This window comes from Lepidochelys kempii, chromosome 1 (assembly GCF_965140285.1).
Source record: "Lepidochelys kempii isolate rLepKem1 chromosome 1, rLepKem1.hap1, whole genome shotgun sequence".
Taxonomy (NCBI): domain Eukaryota; kingdom Metazoa; phylum Chordata; order Testudines; family Cheloniidae; genus Lepidochelys; species Lepidochelys kempii.
In genome coordinates this window covers 248,422,727-248,448,825 of record NC_136380.1, presented here as the reverse complement: position 1 = coordinate 248,448,825, position 26,099 = coordinate 248,422,727, and the positions used below count along the sequence as shown (strand labels likewise).

Genomic DNA, 26,099 nt, shown 5'->3' with positions numbered 1-26,099 from the left:
AAATTGCTATGCTTAACTAACTGTAGGTGCTATGGAAAGTGAGGGTTTGGGGTTTCTTTTAAGCATGGCTACTTATCACTCCCCCCCTGTTATACAAACAGGAGTGGTTGAGTTACAGCATTCAGTGAATTATCAAGGCTTCCTAAAGCTCTGAGTCCTGCTGCTTTCATCATGAACCCGTAAGGCATAATTACAGTCCCAGGACAGAAAAACAAGAAAGAAGTCATGTTAAAATGTGAGCTTTAATAGTTTAAAAACACATGAAATTGCTGTTTTGGTGTGCAAGTTTGTCTTGGCCCCTCTGTGGAAACAATTCAGCCTTTAAAAGTCAGTGCTGCTCTTCTCACTGAGAAATACAAGTGTCACTGTACCCATGCAAGCTGCTCCTTTGCAGCTTAGTGGCTGTCTGGGAGCCACTAACAGTTGAGGAAATAACTCCAGCCTTCCTCAAGCAGTACTCAGTCTACTAAACCATGTTGCTCTAACCATCCATTTGGTAAATAAGGAAACTGGCTGAAAAGCCCCTGCAGAATTTTACTAAATCTGGGGCCCCCTTTTTATTAAGACAGCACAGAGAAATAGTGGCCTAGGGGTTAGTGTACAAGCCTGGGACTTGAGAGAGCTGCACGCAATTCCCTGTCCAGTACAGACTTCCTAGCAGTAACGCAGGGTAATAGCATTTCCTTTCTTCACCAGGCTGTTGTGAGCATACACTAAAGAATAGGAGCTGATCATACTATGGTAATAGGGCTATTTAAATACCATCTATAGACAGAACTATGCTATTTCTCTGGGACAGAGAAATAAAGGTACCCCTTTCAGACTGTAGGCACTGTGGGAGAGAGAGGCTAGATTTGCTTGACAAGGGGAAGGCAACAGGTGAAAGTGATCATGAAATGGTAGGAAGGAAAATAAAGATAATGAATTTCAAGAAGACAGACTTTAGCAAATTCATGGAGTTGGTAGGTAAGATTCCCATGGGAAGCAAGTCTAAGGGGAAAAACAGTTCAAGAGACATTAAGGGCACAATATTCCACTGCATAGGAATGATTGGAAGCATGGCAAGAGGACACCCTGGCTTTACCAGGAGATTATCATTGATTTGAAACTCAAAATAAGAGTCCTACAAAAAGTGGAAACTAGGTCAAATTATGAAGAATGAATATAAACAAACATGTAGGGATAAAATTAAACAGGCCAAGGCACAAAAGATTAAACTAGCTACAGACAAAGGGGAACAAGAAAACAATACATTAGAAGCAAGAGGAAGGCCAAGGAGAGGGTAGATCCATTACTCAATGAGGGGGGAAAAACAGGAACAGGAAGTGTGAAAATGGCAGAAGTATTAAATGTTTTGTTTCAGTTTTCACCAAAAAGATTAGTAGCAATTGCACATCTAACAGTGAATGCCAGTGAAAATGACATAGAATCAGAGGCTAAAATAGGGAAAGAACAATTTAGATGTCACCAGGGCCTGATGAAATCCATCCTAGAATACTCAAGGAGCTGACTGAGGAGATGAGAGCCATTAACAATTATCTTTGAAAAATCATGGAAGAAGAACGGAAGAGATTCCAGAGGACTGGAAAAGGGCAAATATAATGCCCATTTATAAAAAGGGAAATGAGAACAACCCAGCAAATTACAGACCAGTCAGCTTAACTTCAGTACCCAGAAAGATAATGGAGCAAATAATTAAGCAATCAATTTGCAAACACTAAGAAGATAAATCCATGCTGTTACTTTTCACCTTATTGTCAAGAACAAATCATGTCAAAGCAATGTAATAGCTTTCTTTGACAGGGTAACAAGGGGGGTGAAGCAGTAGATGTGGTATATCTTGTCTTTAGTGCAGCTTTTGATACTGTCTCGCATGACCGTCTCATAAACAAACTAGGGAAATATAACTTAGTTGGAGCCACAAAAGGTAAGTGCATAACTAATTGGAAAACCATTCCCAGAAAGTAGTTATCAGTGGTTCACAATCAAGATAGAAGGGCATATCAAGTGGGTCCCACAGGGATTAGTTCTGGGTCTGATTCTGTTCAATATCTTCATCAAATGATTTAGATAGAGTGCACTTATAAAGTTTGTGAACTATACCAAGCTGGGAGGGGTTGTGGGTGCTTTGGTGAATAGGATTCAAATTCAGAATGATCTAGAGAAATGGTCTGAAGTAAATACGATGAAATTCAAAAAGGACAAATGCAAAGTACTCCACTTAAGAAGGAACAATGGATTACACCAAGAGTGGGCAAACTTTTTGGCCTGAGGGCCCAATCGGGGTTCCGAAACTGTATGGAGGGCCGTTATGGCTGTTATGAGGGGATCAGATGGCATGCAACTACAAATGTTAACAGCCATGGTCACCTTAGAAAAACCTAAAGGCACCACTTTAAAGGCAAAGTACTTTCAAAATTTCCACAGAAGAGGATTTTCCACTAGTTCCCAATGACAAAGACGCTGTCACATCTTGCCCTCCTTTTAATCAAATCAATCAACAAACAAGCTTTACTGTTAAACACGTTCTCCTCCTCTACCCCCACCCCCAAAATACACTCCTCAACCAAGATGTTCTAGCTGCATTGTGTTTAAAAAAAAACAAACCCCAGAACAGCAAAGCACTACCCAGGGTTGCAGTAATTCTCAAGTACTGACTTTTGAAGGAAGAGGGGAAGAATTCAGATCCATGTTGGCTGTTATGCTAGGAGGAAATATATGCAAGAGTGCTTTGTCTTCAAAGGCAGAAACCAGTGACTGCTTCCTTAGCAATTCTTAAGCAATCCCTTACCGCACTGTTGGGTTGCACACATCTACCCTAAGGCTGCAGAACTACCACTGTGTTCACTACCAAGAAGCCAGGCATGAGCAGGAATTACTTCAGAGAGGCAGAGCAGGTGACTCACAGCACTGCCTCATATTTAGGCAGCAAATTCCCTCCAATAGGGTAATGAGGAGACCCTTCTTGTTTGGATATGTCTCACCTCCTGCAGCATCTGCCTTTCAAGAGAGACTTATGGAAACAGGAGACCAGACAGGCTATAGCTATCGAGCTGGGATGCAAGACAGCTGATTCTTTTACCCTAGCTATGCCATTGCTTTGCTGCTCCTCCTTTATCCTCTTCTGGCAATGCTATCTGGTGGAGCTGGTTTTCTGACAGCACATGAACACACACAGCCCTGCTGCAGCTCAGAAACATGTTCGAAAGACTCAGGTTGCAGAGGGCTGTAACTTCCCAAGGATACAAACTAAACGCCTGCTCCTACTCAGATCAACAGAACTACTGACTTCAGTGGGAGCAGGAGAGGGCCCCCCCAATCTGATCAGAGCAAAACTCCTAGTCAAGCAGTAGCGAAAAGGAGCTAGGTGATTCACATTTCAATGCCTTTGTTTATTCCTAACAGGTTACTCAAGCCCTAGTAACGCAAGTCTGCCATACCTTCCTCCTTGCAGAGAGAATCTTCTTTGGGTGGGGATGGCTAGAGAGATAGAACCCAACAGAAATGAGGTGGGAAGGCAGAGTCAAATGTGGATTGTATTGGGCGATTCTGCTTGAAAGAGAGGTCAGAAGAAAAACAAAACAAAAATCAAGAAAAAGCCTTCCTCAGAAGTGACCTTTTAATTGCAACCAGCTCTGTTCAGATTCTTCCATCTGTCACACCCTAGCCTTGTTGGGAGAATTAATGCAATACAACTGCAGAGGATACACAACAAAAGTAGCAGCACGTTTTTCTCCAGTAGGAAAGTAGCCAGAGCCCAGGAGAAACAGAGAGAAAAAAAAAAAAGAGTCCACTTTGCTCACCCAGCACTTGGAGGCTGTGAAGTGCTATGTATTATACTAGTTAAACTAGCATTAGGAGGGCCTTGATTTGCCTGTGCCACATCCTTTCCCTTCCCTCAACATCAAGCTCTCTGCTCCCTTGGGTTAGGAAAGACCCTGAATCTCAAGCAAACAGCTGAGATGTCTGCTGGAGATAAACTCCATGGAGAGATGGAACGTGCCTGCCTCTAAGCACCTCAAAAGGCACGGACGCTAAATCAGTGATGCAGTGTAGGGTATTCGTTGAGGGGGAGGTGTGTGTAAATAAATATATGGGTTAAAACAAGGAACTGGGGGAATGTAGCGTGGTCAGGCTGAACCCTATCCAGCAGCAAAATCCAGAAGAAAGAAGGACTGGAGTGTCAAGAAACACTTCCATAGTAACTATAGGGCTAGAACATGAAATGCTGGATTATGGCTTACAAGAGAGCCACAATGCTGAAATAAGGGTAGGGGAAAGGGCAGCTAGATCATTATGGTCCCAGTTCAAACAAGGTACTTAAGCATAAGCCTAACTTCCAACATGTGAGTAAACCTACTGAAGTCACCAGGACAGGGCAGTCAGTGGTACTCCCTTGTTGAACGAGTGCCAGTAAGAACATCAGGTGCTGCAAGGCAGCTAGTTACTCCTAGGACTTAGCACCATACATTCAAGTGTTGCAAGGGGAGGAAGGCATGCTGAACAGAGCCAGCCTTTCACAGGAACAAGCAAGGGGCCCTATGGTCCAGCCAGTGGTCACTGGCCCACACCCATTGCTGAGGAGTGAGAAATCCTAATGCTGAGGAGAAGCAGAGCTAATGGGCAGGAAGAAAAATCTGGTACTTTGACTCCCCCCGACCAATACACACACATCCTCATTTCCTCTTCTGGCAGCTGAGTCAGAAGAGAACTCCAAGCCACAAGGGAACTCATTGCAAATAGTAAGGCCAGCCAGGCACCAGGGCTACAAGAGGTTGGATCTCTGACTGAAAAATAAGTGGACTGTCCCATTGACAGCTGCCTGACAAAAGATGATCCACTTAACTGAACGCTCAAGCAGAACAATAACTGGTAGGTAGCCAGGGCTAAGCACAAACAGATACGAACTCATGGCACTGGAAGAACAAAACAGGAAGCCAGAGTAAGTAGCAGACCCTGCAGAAAGATTCTGCCTGTTCTGTTGCTGAAGCTAACCATAAAGGAAGTGCTGATGAGGAGTTAGAGCCAAGCATTTCCCACACAGCTCTATCAACGATGCTCAAGCCTGCCCTCAGAAGAGACTGCAAAGCACAGCAACTGCAGGGTGCTGTTGTGATATTGGTCGCTGCTCAGCAGGAGCTACCTGGACACTATCCTGCTGTTTTAAAATCTTTAATTGAAGCAGGATCCATGCAACTAATAAATAGAGGAGTTAGGAGACACCAGGAGGTGAAGAGCTTCTCTGTTCTCCTGCACTCCTGGCATGAAAAAGGGAGGGTAGGCTTGAGATAACTCCACCTTTCAAATGCTGGAAGTGAGACTGTAACACCTTCTACCATCCCATAATTTAAAGTGATCACGTGATCCTGTAGTACATCTAGTCTTAACAGTTTTCTTCTGCCATAGATGGGGATGGTGGTTGGACTCCAACTCAACTGCTGAAAAGGTGGGCAAGTGGGGTGTACAGAGTCTAATTTGCATAATTAACTGTCCCCAGTGAGAGACACGGTAGGGTGGAGGATGTTGAAAAGATTGGGGAGCACTGTACGATACCCAGTTGGAGGGGACATTCTCCACAGTCAACTCCTGAAGGCTCAAATATACATGATTCCACATTGGTCCCCATGAGAGAAGGTGCTTTCCCTGAAATCTCCAGCGCCTCACAAATCCAGACTAGGCCAAAAACAGTTGCCAATGTCAACTGTGAGGGTTGGTGAAAAGGTGCTGTTGCTCCTATGGATATCACGAAAATACCAAACCAAACCAAACCTTGAGCAGTCAGTCCTGAAGAAAGGAAAATAAAATCACATTTTGTTTAAAATTATAAATACTTTTCTGTATAAAGTTATTAAATAAATGAGATCCTTCCAGTGACTGTGTGGTGAGTTCCAGTGATGCTCCTAAGCAATGTTCCATAGTCTTTAAAAAGCCATCGCTGCTCCCTGTCTCTCTTGTCCTCAGTTTAAGTGCAGCATGGGTTATCAATGACTAGCATGACATCAATGCCATACACTTCCAGCAGGTCCATTAGGAAGCTTCGGTCACCTTGTGGGTCCAGGCCCATGCCCCGGGCATGGTCAGCTGTCAAGGTCTTGTCCTGGCTGGCTGACACCTCCATCAGTGTCTGAAATATCCGATTGTTCTGCTCCATGAAAAATCTGCAAGAGGACACAGCCAAAAGGGAAGAGGAGATGGGAATAAAAAGAAAAATGGAAGACATTTTCTACACCGTTCCCAGAGTCCCACTTTAAACATTCCTACCTTCCTTGCACCATGGTATTGCACAGTCCTGACCTTTGTGGTAGGTCAGTAACAACTTTTACTCAACAGGCTTCAGGCTGGCTTATTTAAGCTAGGCACTGACTCACACACATTTACTGTGGGGAGTAAAAGACCAAGTGTAAAAATCCAACATACGTCTTCCCCTAATACAGTAGGGGCAGTAGGGGAACTGAGTGGACAAAAGCACCAAGCCACTACGCTGACCCAAATGCTTTCTCCATTACCTGTTCTTGAGCCACCAGATTCTAGCTATGACTAATCTTCCACACCAAACAAGGAACAGAACTTGGAGATGAAAGTTCGATTGGCCACCACCTTCATCCCCTTTCAGGTATAGCACTGTTCCTGGTCCCATATCCTCTCCAACCACAGTCTAGTTTTAAATAACTCGAGTAATGAGGCTTCCCCTGTGCACTGTGGCAGGCTGTTCATAGTCCAAAGCACCTCAGTCTTGGCAAGCCCTCCTTAATATTCACCCTCAATTTTCCTTTAGACAATTTCATCGCATTACTCATGTATATCCCTTTCCCAGCACAGGCATGAGCAATAATAGTCCATGGTGAAGGGCTCCATTGGAGGAGCCAGCGTCTTAGTACTTCGGCTGCCATGTATTTCCTCACAGACTTCAGGAACCACACAAGCATTACCCAACCCTTCACCCCAGCCTCCTCTGAAACTGCCACCCATGTAACCGCCCAGCCAACAAGCAGAGGCAGTTTGCTCCCCACAGCCAGAGCATTATCTGCATCTCAACAAGCTGTTTAGCCTCCCCCAGCATAGCCAGGAATTCTGAAGAGGGTCAGAAGATGCTGGTGTTCTAGAAATCTCTTCCATTTCCAGCCCATGCTTTATGGGTCTCCATATCCCCTCCAAACACTTCCAGCCCCCCAAACATCTCTATTTGCAAGCTAAGCTAGTGTGATATGAAACCAGTGAGACAACGATTGGACCCCAGGCTGTCATTGATGCACAGGCCCTCAGTGCGAAACCACACTTTAAAAGACTCCCCACAGCCTGGTTGTTATTCAGTGGTGCAGAGAGCAACTCACAAGATAAAGAGGTCCTCTTCACAGGAGCTGCAGTCCTCCTCCACCTCCTGAGAGTACATCAACATCTGCCTGGGAGAAGGGAGGCAAATCAAACACATGTACAAGCAACGAAACACAGAGCAATAGCAACAGTATTCTGACTGAAGACATCACCATTTATTGGAAATAAAGATACCAAAACCTTCATCTTTAATCTATAGGTGGCAGAAGAGTCCCATGGACAGGGCACTTGCCTGGTAGTCAGGCAATCTGGATTCTACTCCCAGCTCTGCCCCTAAACCCACTGCATGACCCTGGGCAAAGTCACTTCATCTCCGTGCCTGTTTCCCTTCACACGCTTTATCTACCTTGTCTATTTAAGAATGACAGGGACGGGTTACTACTATGTGTTTGCACAGTGCCCAGCACAAAGGTGCCCTGATCTCAGCTGAAGTCTCTAGGCCCTGCTGTAATACAAACAGCCACCATAAAGGTGTTGAATGAGAGGGTCAAAAGAATGAACCAAAGCAGCAAGAAATCAGGAAAATGAAGACAAGACAATTCAGAGATCGAGATACTGGTCCCATTGCTCCACCACTCAGGTCCCCTCCACTACCTCTGGTCATTGAGCCGCCGGTATTTTTCCTTGTCGGCACTGTTAATCTTCAGGAGCGGCTGCAGGTGCTCATGGTGCGTCTTCACATTCTGGTTATCCACATAGACATCGTAGAGATCTCGCTTCTCCTCAAAGATCTTTTCCGTTGTGCCTGCCGGGACCAGTGTGAGAGGAAGATTTTCAGACACTCTCTCTTGCTTTGCTTTTCGATGAGAACAAGACACAGCCACACCCAGGCACGTTACAATCCAGTCTTTGCTGGGTGAGAACAGTACCTGGCCATACCCACGCAGGTTAAGATCTCTCCTCTTTTATTTCACAGTATCTCTCACCATCAGGAGATTTTTTTCAGCTTAAGTTCTAAAAGGTACCTCCTGACCCATCAGAGATCGCAGCTTGGGGTGAAGCAGTAGGGAAGGAAAGAAGCTGTTGTACTTACAGGCCACATAAGACACTTCAGTCTCCAGCATTTCTATGTCTGCCACATTCACATAGAAAAAAGGCTTAGACTCTGGAACGGTGCCCCCAATGCCAGGCAGCGAGACATTGGCTAGGCAGCAACAGCAATACACTGCAGGTGAGAGAAAGGGATAACATTATGCCCACAATATTCCCTCTGAGTAGGGTCCACAGTGCCCCCTCCTTGTTTCTCTTGTCCCCATTTGCCCCAAGTGCTCCTTAACACACAGTGTTCATAGCACAGCATAGTGGCATCTGACTGACACTGAAATGCTTACATTTCCCTCTGACTCTCCCATTGGGCAACACATTATTTAAATTCTTACTTAAGTTCCTGCAGAATGTTTAGACATTATCTCCCCCTGCACCCCGCTGCTTGGTGGAATGAAAGTCAGGCAACAGCATCTGGTGCGGCCACACAGAGACAAGAGTTGAGGTTCATAGCTCTTCGGACCAACAAAGTATGCTTGCAAGAAGTGGGGGAGGGGAGCCTCAGGGTTGCCTTGCAAAACCCTGCCCATCCCCTTCTCTAGCAGTGGGCTTAGGAGAACGGCACTGCATCCCTCTGTATCAGCAAGGAGGGGTGTGTGCACATGTGTAAAAGTCACTGTCCTTCAGGCGTGGGAAGGTAGAGGTTTGAGGGTTTTGACCTTGACTCCGTACCTCTATAGCAGACAACTCCTACTGGCGGTGGTGAAAATATCAAAATGCGCTTGCGTAGCAGAGCGAACTTCCAGAGGATGAGGATCTGCTCTCCAAAGAACTTAATGAACTGAGACATACAGCCTGCGGGGTGTGTGATCTGAGGGCCAGGGGAAGAGAATGGCTTGTGAGAGATGCTACAGGAACACACACAGAGATGCTAAATACAGAAGCAGAATATGGGAGCAAGTTGTAGATACACACCGCCCAGTGCTTGTAATACTAGATGCGTGGGAGCAAGAGCAGCACACTGCAACAGAGGATAGCTGCTGCCTGAGTAGCTTAGGGCTCATCCCATGAATGTTGAAATGCATGGAGAAAACTCCACTAGCTTGGCCAGCAGAGAGAATTGCTATACGCAAATTAGCTAGTCCTCTACCCATCGGGAGCATCAGTGCACTGCATGTTCATACAAACTGGACAGCGCCAGCCTCACCTTCATCTCTGGATACATGTATCTGTGGATGGAGGGCAGCCAGTGGACGGGTGGCTGAGAGCTGGAGGTACCCTTGCCAGCAGGGAGAACCCCCTTCTTGTCATCATAGAACGCCTCTAGGTGGGAGTAATGCCCTGGCATCTCCAGCTGGTGTCTGGAAAAGACAAAAAGTAGCAAAGGTTTATGGAGTCCACAGACCCCAGGGCCCGTGCCCATAGCCACATATGTCTCCTAGTCCGAAATTCAGCCGTGGGTGCCTCAGTTTTCACAGGCTGTGGCACCAGCATCATGAGCATCTGTATCTTTCAGTGCATCCAAGGAACCTGGGCAGGGCTGATACGGTCAGGCAGGACTCTCATACTCCATGCATGGTAGAATGGATCCTGGTTTTTAACATTTAGAACAAGTTCAAACAAGATGGTGTTTTCCTGCAAGTCCTCTTTTACCCTTACTTAATTCCCTTAGCAAGCTCTGATCCTGCAGTCCCACTGGACAGCGCTTTTCGTGTAGACAGCAGAAGCATGTATGTAGCCAAGAACAAAATCTCACTGTTGGCTCTAAAAATATTTCAAGAAACCTTTAGCAAATTGATGTTTTAAGGAACAGGCGGGAAATCAACAATTACTTTGTTCTAATACCTGTTCAAAACAAGCAATTCTCCAGCAGATTAAACTTGAGTTAGTAATACAGGACCACTTCAGTGTGTAATTTTTTTTAATTTCTTTCCTCCATCATTATCTTCATTTCCTGTAACACACACATGGAGAAGTACTCTTTCTCGGAAAAAGGTCTTAGTGGGGCAACATTTCAAAGTCTTAGCTCAAAGCCAAAACCTTATTGCACATCCAGGGAAAGTTACCTTTCAAATGACACCCAACCTGATGTCCAGTGTAGCCTGGGAAACCTTCACATCCAACCATCCACACAAACGTTCAGACCTTTCAGTAAGGTGCACAGGCAGCCAATCCTGTATCCCACAGACAACTTACCGGACCTGGTTCTCCAGGAAGTGCATGTATCTATAGAGCAGGGTGTATGAAGGGGAGAGAATCCCCACAGACTTCATGCGGGCGCCACGCTCTAATTCGCTCTCCACGGGCATGTTTTCAAAGCAGGCCAGGCCGAAGCAGAGCCCTTTCCGGAAATAACTGGGGACAAACGTGCAACAAAAAATAACTAGAAAGGGGGAGAGTGGGAAGAGAGGCATATACATGGCAAGGTATAACAAACAGATCCTAGGAAGGGCCATCAAAAATATCAGTTCCCCACCCCCTTCATCTCCTCCTGTGCACACAGGCCTCTGCCATTTTAACCAAGTCTTCTAAATCTATTTAGAGCATGGTCTACATTACATGGCATTCAGAAAGCTGGCAGCCTCCCGTGCCTCTCCTGCCACTAAAAGCCAGACCTTTGCTAGCACTGGTGCAGTGGAACCTGTGTTAGCAATGATGGGGAAATTTTCAGAAGAGAGGCTCGGGTAGAAAGCCAGGCCCAGGGAGCATAACGTCATGTTTCCAAAGAACAGTGAGGATAACACATCACACTTTATAAAGTAAGTTTTTTTAAACATGTTTTCTTTTGTGTTCTCTCTTAAAACCACAAACAAAAAAACCTCCCCTTCCCCCCAGTTTTACTCTTTTCCATTTGGAAAAGAATTTGCTCCATCCCCACCACGTGGCCTGACTGCGGATATTCCTAACAGAGCCTGAAATTAGCAATTCTGTTAACTTCCTTGTTTGTTCCTGCCTCATGCGTTAGCGTCAGTACCTCTAGGAACCAGATCTGCTCTTGTTGGCAGGCTGGCCACCATAGCAGAAGTCATTCTACGTTAGGACCTACATAAATAGCAGATGTTTGATGCAGCAGATGCTAAATATCTGGAAAATTCACTCCAAAGCAGCTAGTTTTGTGACAAGTCAATTTGGGAGGCCTTAGTTGATGGGCAGTGCTCATTTTTACTGCTTTGGACTAAGGGAGGAGGGCGTGTGTGGCTAAGGAGGATGGGAAGGAGCAGCGCAGCACAAATATACTCACATGAAATCTGACTGGACTTTGTGCGACCCACTTGCCATGGATTTGAACTCAACACCTTCTAAGTCAATGTCGTGGGGCAAACACCATTCCACCATGTTACCTGTGGGGCAAAGGAGCAATAACTTTTCATTGGCATGGAAAAGGGTCCCACACTCTACTAAAGATAAAGCAGCAACAAATCAACAGCAGTCAGGTTTCAACCACTTGGGTACCAAGGAGCAGTGCACTGATAACACTATTTTAAAAGGCAAGTTTTTGGAGCAACACAGGGCGGTGATTACATGGCATTACAGTGAGATGGGTCTCTCCAGTACCTGAGACAGAGCACAAATGCAACCTTACCACACTCCATGTACTGTTTGTGAGACAGACATGCTGCATTGACCACTAGTACATCGCATGAGCCTCAACAGTTATTTCGGAACCTATTTAATGTCTTGCAGACTTGCCCCTCCAAGCCTTGCCAGGCAGCAGCCAGGTATTGGGTCAGGGCAGTGAAAGAGGGGCTAACTCTACTGATGTTTGTGCTGCGTGAGTTCTGTGGACAGAAGACTTCAGTCTCCAAAGCTGAGAATCTGATCCCTCTCCACAGCACTGTAGTGCAAAAGCAGAGCAAAGGGAAGGACGTAATGTTAAATAGCCAGGCATTTGGTAAGTTCATCATGTTGCCATGATAAAACCTTGGATTCAGAAAGGATTTTAGAGGAAATCTGTTCAAGAGAGGAAAGAAGCACAGAATCATAGGATTGGAAGGGACCTCAAGAGGTCATCTAGTCCAGTCCCCTGCAGGCTACGCAATAACTAGACCATCCCTGACAGGTGTTTGTCTAACCTGCTCTTAAAAATCTCCAATGACGGAGAGTTCACAACCTTCCTAGACAATTTGATCCAATGTGTAACAACCCTGACAGTTAGGAAGTTTTTTTTAATGTCCAATTTAAACCTCTCTTGCTGTAATTTAAGCCCATTGCTTCTTGTCCTATCCTCAGAGGTTAAAGAGAACAATTTTTCACACTCCTCCTTGTAACAACCTTTTATATACTTGAAAACTGTTATGTCCCCTCTCAGTCTTCTCCAGACTAAACAAACCCAATGTGTTCAATCTTTCCTCACAGGTCATGTTTTCTAGACCTTTAATTATTTTTGTTGCTCTTTTCTGGACTCTCTCCAATATGTCCACATTCTTCCTGAAATGTGGCACCCAGAACTGGACACAATACTCCAGCTGAGGCCTTATCAGCATGGAGTAGAGCAGAAGAATTACTTCTCGTGGTCTTGTTTACAACACTTCTGCTAATACATCCCAGAATGAGGTCTGCTTATTTTATTTTTTGCAACAGTGTTACACTGTTCTCCACTCATATTTAGCCTGTGATCCACTAGGACCCCAGATCCCTTTCTGCAGTACTCCTTCACAGGCAGTCATTTCCCATTTTGTATGTGTGTAATCTGTTATTCCTTCCTAAGTGGAGTACTTTGCATTTGTCTGTATTGAATTTCATCCTATTTACTTCAGATCATTTCTCTAGTTTGTCCAGATCATTTTGAATTTTAATTCTATCCTCCAAAGCACTTGCAACCCCTCCCAGCTTGGCATCATCCACAAACTTTATAGGTGTATTCTGTGTGCTACTATCTAAATCATTTAGAAGTCAAATCTCCAAGACGAATGGAAACTGGACTCCCTCTCCATTCTGCCAGGCTCATGAAGGGGTATTAAAAAGCCCAGGCCAGAACTTTGTATGTAGATTTATGGCTAAAAGTGAAAGCGTTCTGATCACTACTGGTAGGGAGGAGTTTACACATACCACACGGAAAACTGTAGCACCGGCCATGCTCATGTCAGTGGAATCTTGCTGCTTAAAAAAAAGATATATATATAAAAATACATGCACGCCACATATGTGGCCATGATATTCATGTGAAAAACTCAAGTACTGGGTTAACAAGTTTGTTGTGTACCTTTGACTGCTTCACCTGCACTCTGCCAACAAATCCATCTTTGTCAAAGCTTCTAACATTCCAAGCCTCTGAGCAAATCAGCTGGCTGTATTTTTTAGTACATAAAACGTTGTTACAAGAAGGATTTCCTCCTTTTCACTAGTCCAAGGCCCAGTACATGCAATCCTCAGTCCTAGACCTGTGATATTTTAATGGTTTGATAGCCCACAAACCATCACGTCTACAAACCACAGGACAGCTGGTATTCCACCTCACACTCAAAGTGTGGGTGTGGAGACTCCACGACCACGCCTATCCTTCTTGATGGCTCTGCTTGGGCAATGGATCATTTCTCTGGAAGCCCATTATCTTCCTTGGTAAGACTGGTCAAACAGGAATCTTAAAGCCAACGCCTTAATACAGCTTCCATGGAACACCTCTTTAATTAATTAATATTTTAAGAGCTGACTGAAATGTTTCACAGATTTCCCAACCTCCTAACTCTACAACACAATAATTGTTCCAGCAAATTCAAAAGTGCACAGATATAGAAAAGATTAAGACTGAATAAATTGGCAACTATCACCCCAACAAGAAAAAGTTTAATGCCTGAAATAGAAAAGAATAACTAAGAAGTCTGATCTTGGGGTGGAGATAAGAGAGAATATTTTTTTAGATGAAAGATGATCCATATAAAAGACAAAAAATATTACAAATCAATCTAATCCTAAAATTTTTCACAATAGATTTGTGGGCTACACACAGATTTTGGATCAATACAAATATTCAGGGATGAGATTTTTCCCACCAAAAGTTATACTACTACAAGGCCTAGCGTTGACACAGTTATACCAGTATGAAAGCACCTGGTGTCAGTATAGTTTATTCCCCTTCCCAAACACTATACGTATTTAACAACATCCACACTGGGAATGTGTGGGGAGAATACATCACTTTATAGCAGTGTAGTTAAAACAGTACCACTTGTGTGTTTAGACAAGGCCTTAGACTTGGCCATGACTTTGAGAAACAAGAGCCTACAATTTGACACCTATATAAGTAGCTGATTTTCAAAACTAGCTGAGCGCTCAGCAGCACCCATGTGGGTCAGTAGGAGCTGTGGGGTGCTCCACATTTAAATAAGTGCCTAACTTTAGGGGACTATTGCTGAAAATCCTGGCCCTTCTTTGTATTTTACGTATTGCACAAAGGAGGGAGCACAAATAATTCTATTTAGCTACTAGAATTTAGTAGCCTATTTTTCTGCTCAAGTAGATAGTGTTTCCAACAGGTTTTGGGGCCTGGTGATACAGCAAGTTAATGACAATAAACAGCAGAGATTTCATGTGCATCCATTCTGTTCACAGATGGGGAGGCCAGTCCTAGGCTGTCTTGTCAGCAATGTCATCACACAGCTAACGTAAAGTCGCTACAACCAAGCATGGAAGTGAGGATAAGGGAGAGCTTTTCCATTACAAAGGACTCTCTGGCAGATGCTGACTTGAGTACAAAGGGGATTTCTCATTTTATGATGGTAACGCCCCGATTCCCCAATCAGGGCTCTACTGTGCAAGGTGCTGTTAGGGTGACCAGACAGCAAGTGTGGAAAATCAGGACGGGGGTGTGGGGGTAATAGGTGTCTATACAAGACAAAGACCCCAAAATCGGGACTGTCCCTATAAAATTGGGACATCTGGTCACCCTAGGTGCTGTACAAATACATATGAAGACAGAGTCTTTATTGATGTACATGTGCCTTTTCGGCAGTGTACAAGGCTGGCAGAGGAAGCCACTATGATAATGCCTGTGGTTTGTGTTTAGAGTTATATGTAGCCACTTTTTAAAATGTATAACTGTTTTTAAAAAGACACAAGATGATCCTTCCCTGAAGAGTTTAAGGAAGTAGACCAGAGCTCCCTCAACCACAAGTTGTGGTTAGCGCCAAGTTCCCAAGTTCTCCCGCAGGTTCCTCTTTCAAACACAATTGAAAGTCTAATGCTCAGAATGAATCAACTACTGATCTTCAGCTGCAGAGTTAATAGTAATACGTTATCATTCCACAGCACCTTTCAGACGAAGTACCTTCAATTAGTTAAGCCACAAATATTGCTGCGGGGGTTGGCAAGTATTATTCCCATTTCACAGATGTGTGAACAGACAGAGGTTAAGTAATACACCCAGTTCCACAAAGCAGGTCAGTGGCAGAGCAAGTGGAACTAGAACCCTGTCTTGTGCTTTAAGCCACAGGAGATCACCATGCTCACACCTGAATAAACTCATTCAGTTGCACTGTTTTCTAGGATCTTTCATTAAAAAGAAAATTAGCCACCAACACCTGTACTCCTGGGCAGTCACTCTCACCACCTTGCCCTGTGCGACGTGGCAGTCACGGAGCAAGCAAAGAGATAAAAATCAGTCAGGTGAGATGCTAGAGCAAACAAAGGAGCGACTTTTCCCACAGGTACAAGCTTAGCTGCCGGCAGACAACAGGGAGGGGGAAGGGAGAAGCCTCTGTGAGAGCAGGAAGCCTATCCTGCTCCCTGGCCATGCACAAAGCAGCTCCCAGGCTGGTGAGGAAGGACTTCCCAAGCATCATCCAAACAACTTGAACTTTAGAGCACAATGCGAGGCTTTAAAGAGAGAAGCTCACAGGTATCTTGAAGAACTTTTGTAAGCCATTCGACAGCACCAGGATAGCAGCTTCTGGAAGGAATGGAGCCAAAAAAAGTTTCCCTTGTAACTTTCTGCACTATCCCTCTTATTTTTGGATGCTCCCAGAAGCTACTATGACACCAGCATTTAGCCTCTTTAATAATGTTCATGGGGATGGCGGCGGCTGGGGGGCATCACACCCTGACATGAAGATCTATATGTTAGTGAACACACTTTTAGATCTCTACACTCCCAAGCAGTACCTGCAACACAACACTGCAACGCTGGGCTAGTGCCTGAGAACCAGAAAGTGAAACTGAACATGGTTTAGCTCGATTTGGAGAATGAAAGAAATACAAAAGAGAAACAAACAGCTTAATAATGGTGAATTGGACTTTTTTAAAGCAGTTATTGGTTCACTTGTAGGCCTAATCCTGCAGTTGCAGGACCAGTAGTTATTAAGTTATTAAGAACACTACAGACTTATATCGGTATAATAATTACATTGCTCAGGGATGAAATCCACATCCCAGAGTGACATAGTTATACCGACTTAACCCCCATGTAGACAGTTCTGTCAGCAGAAGAGCTACTGGATCAACTTCACTGACGGGAGAGCTCTCTCCCATCAACTTAGGCCTGCTCTATACGAGAGTTAATTACGTCGACCTAACTCAGTAAGTGTCTACACTAAAATGTAGCTCCCACTGATGTAACTCGCCCACTACACTGACATAATAACTCCACCTCCACGAGAGGCATAGCACTGAAGTTGATGTAATTATGTCGATGCAGTGTCAGTGCAGACACTGTGTTGCTCACATTGACTGTTACTGCCTTTCAGAAACAGTCTCACAATTCTCCAAGTGCATTGGACATGCAAACGTGATTTAATTACTGCGATGTCGTACATCAACATAACTTAGGTCGACTTAATTTTGTAGTGTAGACGTGCCCTTAGAGTGTCTTTATTAAAGCAATACAATGGTACAGCTGCGCCGATGCAGCATTTTAAGAGTAGGCTTCCCCTACATCTCAAACTTACTACCAAGATAGTTAGCTGCCCACCACGATCACATAAGTAGCGAGAGACATAATTTGACCTGCTCCTATTTCTTTTAGAGAGTGGCATCTGGATACAGGAATGGGGCAGCCAGCACTGTGTGCAACATTCCAAGATGCCAAACATTGAAAGCTCGATACAAGTGCCTCAAAAAATGCGAGACTGTATCTCTCTTTAGCCTGAAGTTCCCACAGCAGTGCTTCTCTTTATCTTGTCCCTCCTGTGTCTATCCTACAGGTGAGCCCTATCTGGACTCCTTGCTGTTTCTGGATACCCAATAAAGCCACACAAAACACACCTTTTCCCCTTTCCAGCTGGCAGGATGACCAGCTGTGGCTTCTCCATTTGGGTTTGGATTTTGGTGATCCAAACATTCACAACCTCCAGGCTTAATTACTATAATTCTCTCTACCTAGGTATGAAACAGCTGATCTTAGAACCGTTCCTGGTGGCGCAGGACATAGCAACCCATCTGTTCAGCAAAGCAAGCCTCTGACAGCACATCCCCTCCAGTGCTCTACTCTTCACTAGCTCATGGAATTCCAGGTCAAATTCTATATTTCAGTCTTCACCTTTGGAGCAAGACAACAACCTTCACGTGATGCTCCTGTTAAGTGCTGGTGTTTTGCGTGTTTTGTGCAAATTCACGAACGTACCAATGTCCTTGACTGGCCACTGGACGTCATTTTACCGACCTCCCAGTGAAAGTAGCAATGTTTATATTTCCCCAAACCACCCTTTTCAGGACCAGAAAAGAACAGTTGGGCCAGTCCTCCAAATATACCAACTTACTGTAGAAGGGATGTCCATAGAAAAAGCGGATTACCTCTCTAGGACCCTCAAAGATCATCACATTGGCATCATGGACCTCCAAGAAACACACTCAAAAGATGACGACAAAGTTACCAGACATAAAAAACTCATGGTGGGGGGGGTTGCTCTACCATCTGTCTGACATTATCAAAGACATCCTCCCAGAGAAGCAGGCAGGATTTCACCGGAGGAGGAACTGCTGTGACCAAGTAGCTTCACTCATCGGCTATACTGAGACAGGATTCCAACAGAAGTTGAAGACAGGAATCATCCTTGTTGATCTGTGCTCAGCATATGACACCAGCTGGAGATAGGGCCTTCCTCCTCAAGGTCTCCCACATCATTCACTGTCGGCAAACGATCCGCCTCTTGGCGGCGATGACCAGGGACCACTGGTTAAGGTACACCTTAATGGCCAGATCAGTAGACCAAGAACTCTTCAATCTGGCATCCCTCAGGGCTCTGTCCTGGCCCCGATACTTTTTCATCTTTACACCATGGATATACCAGCAATGGAGTTGAGGAAATTAATCCATGCGGATGACATTGCCCTAGCTATTCAGCACACAAGCCTCCATACCATCAGCGGCACCCTAACCTGAGATCTTAGCACAATGGCTGATTATTTCCAATGCTGGAAACTTAGGCCTAACACGAAAAAAACCATGGTGACCATTTTCCATCTGAACAATAAAATGGCTAATACCAAACTCGTGGTGCAGTTCTGCAGTGAGAGCGTCAGCCATGAGGCTAACTCAAAGTATCTCGGTGTTACACTGGACCAGAGTTTAACCTTTCGACAACACCTCGAGAACACCCACTATAAGGTCAGGTCTCATGTTGTGCTTATCAGAAAATTGGCCAGAACATCATGGGGCTCCAGTCCATGGACCTTACAAACCACAACAACTGCCTTGATACATTCTGCTGCTGCATACTGTGCGCCAGTGTGGTTTCACAGCAGTCACACTAAACGCCTTGATACTCAACTCAATAATGCCATGCGCAAAGAGTCAATTTGAGCATTCCTGACACTGGTCGACTGGCTCCCAGTCCTATCGCATATCCAGCCTCCACAGATCAGAAGAGCTGCCCAGACATCTCACTTTTTCAACCATGTCAATGCAAACACGAAGATCCCGCTGCATGATGACCTGCAGAACCCTCCAAAGACAAAATTAAAATCCTGCAACCTTCTATGGATCCGCATCAAGACTCTTACACTTAACTTTGATGCTGAGGCTAAATGGAGAACCACAGGGAGTGTTTTGACCATGCAAAACAAACAGCTCATTGTTGACCCTGTCAAGGAACCACCGGGTTTTGATTTATGTTGGAAAGACTGGTGCAGATTGAATCAAATCAGGACATCTCTCGGGAGATGTGGACAAACCCTCTTTAAATGGAAAATGAGGCAAACACCTGTATGAGACTGTGGTCACCAGGCACAAATGATTGAGCACATCATTTCTGAGTGTCCATTTGTTCTTTAGCCAGGGGCCTGAAGGACATGCACCAGCTCACTGCTGTCGCAAAGTCCCTACTATCATATCTAGATATAAGTTTGTAATTGTTGTTACCTCCCCAAGCCATACCAAAGAAGAAGTCTTCACCATCAGAGTCCTCCATGGGCTTGGCACAAGTTACCCAAGGGACCAGCACACCCTGCGTGGTCATGATCTCCCATGAGAGCCAGGTTCCTGTGGCATTATGGGACTGTTAACCTCAAGAGCAAAGCTTGTGCATGCAGGAGACCAAACTTTCTTGGCCACTGCCCATAACTTACTCCCAGAAGAGGTCAGGATACACAGAAACTTTAGCGTATTCAGAACAAAAAGCAAAACTTACTTCTTTGACCCAGCCCTTCTGCATAGCCACCCTAGCCCTCTCACACAAAGCCACAAGAAGCCGATCACTATCTGAAGTGTATGTACAAACATATACATAAGTGATGGATGCTATATAAGACTCTAGATCGAGGCAGACAGAACAGCAGCACAGCATGTGTGAATTTATTTGGCAGGTATGCGCTGACCTACCAACAGGAAGTTAATAATGGACAACAGCGGATGCAGTGGTGGGCTATCAACGAAGGGGTTAGCATTTTCTGTAATCTCAGTGTCATGATTGGTTACTTAGGTCAATAACAGAAGAGAATTAATACCAAGTTTGTGTAGGACTGAGCAAGATCGCAAGTGCGTGATGAAAGACAGTTGAGAGATAAGTTCACCACTCCTCGGGAAAACAACATTAATCTCTTAAGCATCAAACAAAAGAATCCAAGTCACCTGTGCAGACAGAACTCAATACAGGTATTACACCAATAAATATGTAGCAGAGCTGTGATTTGTTGGGTACAGTCAGCACAAGTCAGGAGGCATAGATCAGCGTTCATGTCGCACTCCCTGTCAATACCCAGCCCAAGCTGGGGAAGCTAATGATCCAACCAGTGGACCAAATTCGGTGATGAATCCTGGTCATGGGCCATCTGAGGCACATTACGCATACACTAAGAAGAAGCAGCACAAGTCAATGCTCTACATGCCCATCAAGGGACGTAATTTACCTCTTCCATACAGACACTATTGCTAAGGCTAAGATTTTGTCACGGATATATTTAGTAAAAGTCATGGATAAGTCATGGGCAATAAACAAAAATTCATGGAGGCCCCTGACCTGTCCCTGACATTTACTAAAAATATCCCTGACAAAATGGGGAGGGAGGAGGGTCCAGCACCCACAGCTGCTGGGGCTCCAGGGTCCCACCCACTGCACAGCAGCTGGGAACTCCGGGGGACCCCTAACCCCCACAGCAGCTGGCAGCTCTAGGGCCCCCTGCTGCCTGGGTGCTGCAGCCCAGCCCCACTGCCCCAGGGCTGATGCAGAAAAGGACACGGAGGTTCCTGGAAGTCACAGATACCGTGACATCATCATAGCCTTAACTACTGCTACTAAACCTAGTTTTCTAAAGTTATTTGTTGTAGAGAAGTATGAAGAGTGATTGTTTTCCCCCCTTTGAAAAGTTGCATGTGGACAATAGCGGTCAAATTTGACCCTCTCTTTACATCCCATTTTCAATATTTCCCTGTGAATTATATTGTATACATGGAAGCACTTTAGTACAACCCTCCACAGCAGATAAAACCAGCACCAAAACCAAGATGTACTGGTATGTTACCCGCCATTACCTAGTACTTAAAAGTACAGCTGGAAAGCAGTCCAGCTTCTGCAGGACCACTTTTCACTCTGTGTGCCCAACTGCCTACTCACAAAATGGCAGAGGAGTTTTAGGAAAAACTGAGGTTTGTCTAGGGAGACTAATCATATTTAACATCATACTTATTTGGAGCACTAAACCCCACCCCCTTGATTATTATACTGTGGGGTCCACTACGCTGATGTAACACCACTGAGATCACCTATTTTGGCTGCACATTAAAGAAAGCCACTCCTGCACTAACAGAAAATTAAATCCTAGTGCTAACCCCTATTTCCCATATGCCCTCTTCTCCCAGTTACTTATTCTGATGTGGCAACACACCTACCTACATACATTCTCCGCCCTGCCTCCCCCCATGCTGGATGTGCAGAATCAGTAAAAAGGCAGTGAATCTAGTGAGAATGGAAGTCAAAAATCTTGAATTCTTATCCCAGCTTTGCCACTGACTTCCTGCATAGTCAGACAAGAGAGCCTCTATAAAAATCTCCCCACTGTGTTTTCTACTGCATGCATCCGATGAAGTGAGCTATAGTTCACGAAAGCTTATGCTCAAATAAATTTCTTAGTCTCTAAGGTGCAACAAGTACTCCTTTTCTTTTTGCAGATACCGACTAACATGGCTGCTACTCTGAAACCTGTCATTGTGCAAGGCACTGAATTTAGCCGTATGGAGTGGAAATCTATCAACTTCATGAAAAAACTTGTACAGATACAGACAGACATCATCTTCCTTTCCAAATGAAAACAGATGGACATCATACCAAAAGGACTGAAGGTAAAAAATCCATTACAATCTACATACCACACACTATGCTGACTGCTTGTGCCACACACTCTCAAAGAAACTGCGGAACCACCTGATCAACATCCTCTACAGCAACCAGGGAAAGATTAAGAATGAGCTCTCAGAACTGGATACTCTCATAAAAAAACAACCTTCCACAGAAGCTTCCTCGTGGCTGGACTTTACAAAAACTACACAAGCCATTTACAACACATACTTGCTTCTCTACAAAAGAAAAAGGACACTAAACTACTACATGCCACAAGGGGCCACAACAGTGGTTCCCTTAACCCACTCAGCAATATTGTTAATCTATCCAACTATACCCTTAGCCCAGCAGAATAACCTGCCCTATCTCGAGGCCTCTCCTTCTGCCCCTCCACCCCCACGAACATTATATAGTTCTGTGGTGACCTAGAATCCTGTCTCCGACTCAAGAAATATTTCCAACACACCTCTGAACAACATACTAACCCACAGAGACCTTCCTACCAACACTATAAAAAGAAGAATTCTGGGTGGACTCCTCCTGAAGGTCGAAACAACAGGCTGGACTTCTACATAGAGTACTTCCGGCGACGTGCACGGGCTGAAACTGTGAAAAAGCAGCATCACTTGCCCCATAACCTCAGCCGTGCAGAACACAATGCCATCTACAGCCTCAGAAACAACTCTGACATCATAATCAAAAAGTGACAAAGGAGGTGCTGTCATCATCATGAATAGGTCGGAATATGAACACCACCACTTTCTACAAGCCATTACCCTCTGATCCCACTGAGAATTACCAAAAGAAACTACACCATTTGTTCAAGAAACTCCCTGAAAAAGCACAAGAACAAATCTGCACAGACATACCCCTGGAACCCCGACCAGGGGTATTCTATCTGCTACCCAAGATCCATAAACCTAGAAATCCTGGATGCCCCATCATCTCAGGCATTGGCACCCTGACAGCAGGATGGTCTGGCTATGGAGACTCCCGCCTCAGGCCCTACGCTACCAGCACTCCCAGCTATCTTCAAGACACCACTGACTTTCCGAGGAAACTACAATCCATCGGTGATCTTCCTGAAAACACCATCCTGGCCACTATGGATATAGAAGCCCTCTACACCAACATTCCACACAAAGATGGACAACAAGCCGTCAGGAACAGTATCCCCGATAACGTCACGGCAAACCCGGTGGCTGAATTTTGTGACTTTGTCCTCACCCATAACTATTTCACATTTGGGGACAACGTATACCTTCAAATCAGCGGCATTGCTATGGGTACCCGCAAGAGATCCACTTCCTGGACACTACAGTCCTAATAAGCGATGGTCACATAAACACCACCCTATACTGGAAACCTACTGACCACTATGCCTACCTACATGCCTCCAGCTTTCATCCAGACCACACCACACAATCCATTGTCTACAGCCAAGCTCTACGACACAACCGCATTTGCTCCAACCCCTCAGACAGAGACAAACACCTACAAGATCTCTATCAAGCATTCTTACAACTACAATACCCACCTGCTGAAGTGAAGAAACAGACTGACAGAGCCAGAAGAGTACCCAGAAGTTACCTACTACAGGACAGGCCCAACAAAGATAACAATAGAACGCCACTAGCCGTCACCTTCAGCCCCCAACTAAAACCTCTCCAACGCATCATCAAAGATCTACAACCTATCCTGAAGGATGACCCACCACTCTCACAGATCTTGAGAGACAGGCCAGTCCTTGCTTACAGACAGCCCCCCAATCTGAAGCAAATACTCACCAGCAGCCACACAACAAAAACACTAACCCAGGAACCTATCCTTGCAACAAAGCCCGTTGCCAACTGTGTCCACATATCTATTCAGGGGACACCATCATAGGGCCTAATCACATCAGCCACACTGTCAGAGGCTCGTTCACCTACACATCTACCAATGTGATATATGCCATCATGTGCCAGCAATGCCCCTCTGCCATGTACGTTGGCCAAACTGGACAGTCTCTACATAAAAGAATAAATGGACACAAATCAGGTGTCAAGAATTATAACATTCAAAAACCAGTCGGAGAACACTTCAATCTCTTTGGTCACTTGATTACAGACCTCAAAGTGGCAATTCCTCAACAAAAAACCTTCAAAAACAGACTCCAACAAGAGACTGCTGAATTGGAATTAATTTGCAAACTGGACACAATTAACTAAGGCTTGAATAAAGACTGGGGGTGGATGGGTCATTACACAAAGTAAAACTATTCCCCTTGTTTACTCCCCCCATCCGCCCCCCCCCCCGCCTTCCTCACACATTCTTGTCAACTGCTGGAAATGGCCCACCTTGATTATCACTACAAAAGGTCCCCTCCTCCCCTGGGTAATAGCTCACCTTACCTGATCACTCTTGTTACATGTGTATGGTAACACATGTTCTCTGTGTATATAAAATCTCCCCACTATATTTTCCACTGCATGCATCCGATGAAGTGAGCTGTAGCTCACGAAAGCTTATGCTCAAATAAATTTGTTAGTCTCTAAGGTGTCACAAGTACTCCTGTTCTTTTTTCTCTGTACTTGTTTCCTCATCTGTACTACTCTTCTACCTATTTCACAGGAATTCTGAGAGGCTTAATTCCTTAGCGTATGTAAAGCACTTGAGATTCCTAGAAGAAAGGCACTATAGATAAACAGAGTGTTATTAATCTGCACAGGTCCCATGATGAGGAAGGGAAAGTAACACCAAGATCTCAAAGTTGCATGAATGGAAGTAACTAGCATTTTGTTGCATTATACTTGGCAAATATAATGCAAGTCACAGGAAAACAACATGCACACTGGGGAAGTGGTCAGATACTGTAGTGATGGTGGCTATGTTAATCACCATCTAACACACTGTATGTACAGCGAATGACTGTTTGTAGACAATGTTTGGTGGGTGAGGCTTCCATGACTTGCCTCACCTCACTACCAATCAATACCTATGGGGAAAACAGGGACACGCAGCACAATATTCTCATTTGAGAGAAAGCTGCAGAGACCCGCCTCAAGCTCATCACCAGAGTACAGGATACTGAAGTGGGGAGAGGTTCCCAGGGCTTTTCCATCACCCCATGAAGATCAGTGGGTGACAGGGAGGATTTAAAGAGGAGGAATGTAGCAATCTTTTCTGAAAGAGGGGGAATATAGCAGTATTTTCTGGGAACCTGCTGCCCCCCCCAACTCATCACAATGATGATCAGGCTGCTGAGCCAGGGAGGAGGGAAGGGAGAGAGTAGGAGAGAAAGATTTCCACACGGTTTCCCTCTCATCCCTGTGGGCCTGAGCACTAGCTGTGTGAGGTGTGCAGTAGGTCCCTTGAGAAGGGACCTGTTGAGGCCTTCCCCACTCATAACAGCGATGGCCAGGCTGCTCAACCGGAGAGTGGTGGCGGGGCAGGAAGAGGAGCAGAATTCCCAAGGTGTCTCTCATTCCCTGCAGACACACCAGGGGGCTGGGGGATAGGAAGGAGAAGGGAAAGTGGAAGCGAGGGGAGGCAGCGTTTTCCTGGGGACCTGCCGAGGCCTCCCCAACTCATAACAGCGATGACCAAGCTGCTCAATCTGGGAGCGGGGGGGGGGGTCAGGAAGGAGGCGACAGGGGGCAGCAGCGTTTCCCTGGGAACCTGCCGAGGCCGGCCCAGCTCATCACAGCGGAGCCCGGCCGCTGAGCCCGGAGGATGGATGCGGTGTGGGGTGGGGGGGGGTGGTCTCCCGCGGCTCCCCGGCAGCGCACGGCGGGGGCGCAGCACCCCCGCGGGCCGGGCCGCCCTTACCGGAGCGGGGATCGAAGGTGACCACGAACACCGCCACGATCTGGTCCGCCTCCGCCTCCGGCCCCCGCGGCAGCGCCCCGGGGCCGCCCCACGCCGCGCCGCCCCCCGGGGCCAGGCTCCAGCCGCCCCGCTCCGGCTCGGGCTGCGGCAGGGAGACCGCGGGGCCCTCGGCCCAGAAGAGCAGCGGCGCCTCGTCTGCCGGCTCCACCATGGCCTCGGCCGGCCGACTGCGCCGCGGAGAGCCGGGCGGGCGGGCGGGGAGGGGCGGGC

At 45.7% G+C, this 26,099-nt stretch overlaps 1 protein-coding gene across 2 annotated transcripts; it reads right to left on the bottom strand.

Annotated features, from left to right (window-relative positions):
- Positions 1-223: 223 nt before the first annotated feature.
- On the bottom strand, positions 224-26,067 carry DENND11 (DENN domain containing 11). 2 transcript variants are annotated; one of them, XM_073322205.2, is made up of 9 exons: positions 25,830-26,067; positions 11,558-11,657; positions 10,513-10,671; positions 9,524-9,677; positions 9,049-9,187; positions 8,366-8,497; positions 7,927-8,077; positions 7,332-7,400; positions 224-6,158 (listed from the first exon to the last, which is right to left on the bottom strand). In XM_073322205.2, exons 1-9 carry the CDS (start codon positions 26,038-26,040, stop codon positions 5,963-5,965), a joined length of 1,311 nt encoding a protein of 436 aa, XP_073178306.1. In that variant the 5' UTR covers positions 26,041-26,067; the 3' UTR covers positions 224-5,962. The 2 variants fall into 2 exon arrangements, 1 of the variants encoding a protein (XP_073178306.1); XR_012156044.1 differs by having other exon boundaries at positions 6,140-6,158; positions 7,332-7,396.
- Between the last annotated feature and the right edge of the window lie 32 nt (positions 26,068-26,099).